General features: G+C 35.2%; 2 protein-coding genes across 2 annotated transcripts in view; both read left to right on the top strand.

The window, feature by feature from the left end:
• The window catches only part of CBG16437, a gene marked incomplete at both ends in the record, with an annotated part of 4,169 nt that extends 2,372 nt beyond the window's left edge, over positions 1-1,797 (top strand). Inside the window, 2 exons of the mRNA XM_045236200.1 lie at positions 246-480; positions 1,594-1,797. Coding sequence (XP_045095969.1) covers positions 246-480; positions 1,594-1,797 — 439 coding nt within the window. The remainder of the gene's footprint in view (positions 1-245; positions 481-1,593) is intronic.
• A 588-nt stretch (positions 1,798-2,385) lies between these two features.
• Positions 2,386-3,649, top strand: part of CBG16436 — a gene marked incomplete at both ends in the record, with an annotated part of 8,621 nt that continues 7,357 nt past the window's right edge. The window contains one exon of the mRNA XM_045236199.1: positions 2,386-2,555. Within this exon, the coding sequence (XP_045095968.1) occupies positions 2,386-2,555 (170 nt within the window). The remainder of the gene's footprint in view (positions 2,556-3,649) is intronic.

Below are 3,649 nucleotides of genomic sequence, written 5' to 3'. Positions count from 1 at the left end.
CTTTTTTGGTTTTGGAGATATCCAAAAATTCCTAAAAATTCAGGAATTTTCGGATATCTCGAACACCAAAAAAGCTATCGGAAATTGGCCAACTACAGTATTGCTCAGCATGAAATTTCACACATTTTATCAGTTGACAACATTTCGATAGCTACCGTAGTTATTGAGGTATGTGCCTTTAAAGTTTTCCACCATTTTTGGGGTCAAATTTTCTGATTTTTTGAGTCAATCTTCCCAAATTTCAGAGAAGACCGCCCTTGTTTCCAATGTCGTCTAGATCTTCGCTGTTATCTTAACAATGTGTACTCAGTTTTGGATAATCTACGTATTACAAAAGCCAAACCAACTGATGAGCAATTGAAATATGTCCCTCAACACTGGTTTTGTCAACTGGAGACTAAAAAAGAGCGATTTCAAATTATCGATTATTCACTTTTTGTGGATCCTAAGGATTCTGAGAATTCCGCAAAGCTAAAAAAGGTAAAAAAAAACACCTATTCCCACCTAATTCTGACCCAAACTTCACGATTTTTGGCTTAAAGTGAGTCTGAAAATGCCTTTTTTAGCGTAAAAGATTACTGTAGATTGAAGTCATAACTCAATTCCAATAGCCTGGTACAGTAATCCTGACTAAAATTTCACGATTTTTGGCTCAAAATGAAGCTAAAATGCTCAATTTTGAGCTTAAAATCGTCGAAAAAGCACTCAGAACCTTCTGGAACCTCTTGAGACCGCCGAAACCTCGAAAGCCGCGGTTTAGGCCACAGTTAGGCCGCTGTGGGCAAATTAGGTGATTAGCTACACAGTTAGGAATCCCACCAAGACTGACAAGTCTCAGCTTTCCTGATTACAATACTTCTGGGGAGGATACTGTAGCTTGGTGGGTTACAGTAGCCTACTTAGCGCTTTTCAGCGATTCCAACGAATCTTTCCCTACAAAATATCCACAAAATTCGATTTTCAACGATAGATAAAGTCTGTTACAGTAGTCCCTTTGAAAAGACCCAAAACTACAGTAATCCTGACTCAAAAATCGTGATTTCTGGCTTAAAATGAAGCTGAAATGCTCCATTTTGAGCTTAGAATCGTCGAAAAACCGTTCTAGGCACTCCCAACCTTCTAGAGCTGCATGAGAACGTCTTGAAGACCTTAGGGTCGGCGCGGTCTAGGCCGCTAGGCCGCCAGTATTAGGCCCTAGTGTATTTAACAGCTGATTAGGTACACAGTTGAGCCTTTTCAGAGCGTTTCGATTGGCTAAACGGTAAGGAACTCCACCAAAACATTACAGTACTATTTTGGGATTGATAGGTTACTGTAGCTTGACTTTAAAAACCCCTTTTCCCGCCTAATTCAGACCCAAATTTCTCAATTTTCACATCAAAAACCCAAAATTGCCTAAAATCATGAAAAATTGTTGAAAAAAATTTTTTTTGTTGAATTAAAAAAAATTTCTAAAATCCGATTTTTTTGAAATTTTTCAAAAAAAAACAAATTTTCAGCCAAATTGAATTTTAGGCTAATTCTGACCCAAAGTTCTCAATTTTCCCATCAAAACCGCCCAAATTTTGCCTCCTAACCCTCTAAAATATTCAGATTCCCGATGCCGATGAGATATTCGCTGAAAATCGGTCGTCCTATGAGAAAATTCGAAAATTCTACACCGTATTCTTGCATAGCCGACCGGATGTGCTGGATTTATTCGTAAAAACGTATTATTGGGATTATTTAATGCTGAAAATGCCCCTTCCAGAGCCGAAAGTCGCCGAAGTCCGAGATTATAAGGAGGGATGGCATTGAGGACTTTATTTTTGGTTTTTTTCTCAATAAATAGTTGATTTTTGATCGGAAATTGGTTTTTTGCAGTGAATTTTGGCCCAAAAACAAGGTGTTGAGCCAAAAAATATTTTTTTTTAATGCAATATTTTTTGCAAAAATTTCCAACTTGAATTTTGGACTTTTTAATCATTATATAGAGTTTTTCAGCAGTTTTCCTCAAATTTAAACCAGTTCTAACACAAAAAATAGAGAGAAAACCTAAAAAACAGCCAAAAAAAAACCCCAAATACGGAAAAAATAATACAAATTGGCGCCGGCACGAGAAGTGCGCCAGCACCTCACGAGACATGCGCCAACAATCGCGTTTCGGGTCAGTAACCGCCGGCTTTCGAGTCAACGTGTCCGCAATATTCATCGAATTTTCCAGCGATTCTCACGTGATTTTTCAGATTTTGAGCTAAAAATATTGATTTTTTAATGAAAAAACGAATTTTAAGCTGAAAATAATAAATTTTTCATTGATTTTCACCCATTTTAACCGAATTTTGACCCAAATTTTCCAGAAAAATCGATATTTTGTAAAACACCCGATTTTCTTGCAGATTCATCATGGTTTTAGCGGATTTGGGTCGAAAAATTCGAAATGCGATCGGAAAACTTGGTCAGAACACGGTTATCAACGAGGAGGAGCTGGATTTGATGCTCAAGGAGGTGTGCACCGCGCTCATTGAGTCCGATGTGCACATTCGGCTGGTTAAGCAGTTGAAGGATAATGTTAAGTGAGTTTTTATGGGAAAATTGTTAAAAATTGAGTAAAAATCCCGGAAAATCGCCGAAATTTCAAAATTCTCAGTTTTCGGGCGTTTTTTTGCTAGGTTTTCCGAAGAAAAAAGCCAGAAAATGGCTCTCACAAGGTCCAGAAACGAACATCTCAGCCAAAAATTGCTGAAAATCTGAAAAAAGGCACTAAAATCCGTAATTTACATATTGGAAGTGATTTTCCCGAATTTTCAACCGTTTTTTCAGCAAAAACTGATATTGCCGCTAATTTTCAACCGATTTTCCCGGTTTTTTCGGTCTTTTTCACCCGATTTCTCCTCAATATTTCGAAAAAAAAGGAAAATTGCTGAAAATCCTACATTATTTTTTTTTCTTTTTTAACATTCTTTTTTCTTGGATTTCTGCAAAAACTTTGGGAAAAATCCATGAGAGTTGTACAAAATCTACTAAAATCCCTGAAAAATGTTCCGAAATTCATGAAAAATGGACTAAAATCCATGAAAAATAGTCCGAAATCCATGAAAAATGGTCTAAAATCTATGAAAAATGTTCCAAAATCTATGAAAAATTATCCAAAATCCACGAAAAATGTTCCGGAATCCATGAAAAATGGTCTAAAATCCCTGAAAAATGTTCCGAAATTCATGAAAAATGGACTAAAATCCATGAAAAATGTTCCGAAATTCATGAAAAATGGACTAAAATCTATAAAAAATGGTCTAAAATCCACGAAAAATTATCCAAAATCCACGAAAAATGGTCTAAAATCCTTGAAAAATGTTCCGAAATTCATGAAAAATGTTCCGAAATTCATGAAAAATGGACTGAAATCCATGAAAAATAGTCCGAAATCTATGAAAAATGTTCCAAAATCTATGAAAAATGGTCTAAAATCTATGAAAAATGTTCCAAAATCTATGAAAAATGTTCCAAAATCTATGAAAAATGGTCTAAAATCTATGAAAAATGTTCCAAAATCTATGAAAAATGTTCCAAAATCTATGAAAAATGTTCCAAAATCTATGAAAAATGTTCCAAAATCTATGAAAAATGGTCTAAAATCTATGAAAAATGTTTCAAAATCTATGAAAAA

This window comes from Caenorhabditis briggsae (genome assembly GCF_000004555.2).
Source record: "Caenorhabditis briggsae complete genome, chrIV, whole genome shotgun sequence".
In the NCBI taxonomy this organism is placed as follows: Eukaryota; Metazoa; Nematoda; class Chromadorea; order Rhabditida; family Rhabditidae; genus Caenorhabditis; species Caenorhabditis briggsae.
The sequence above is the reverse complement of the archived record's forward strand: the minus strand, read 5'-3'. Positions and strand labels throughout refer to the sequence as shown.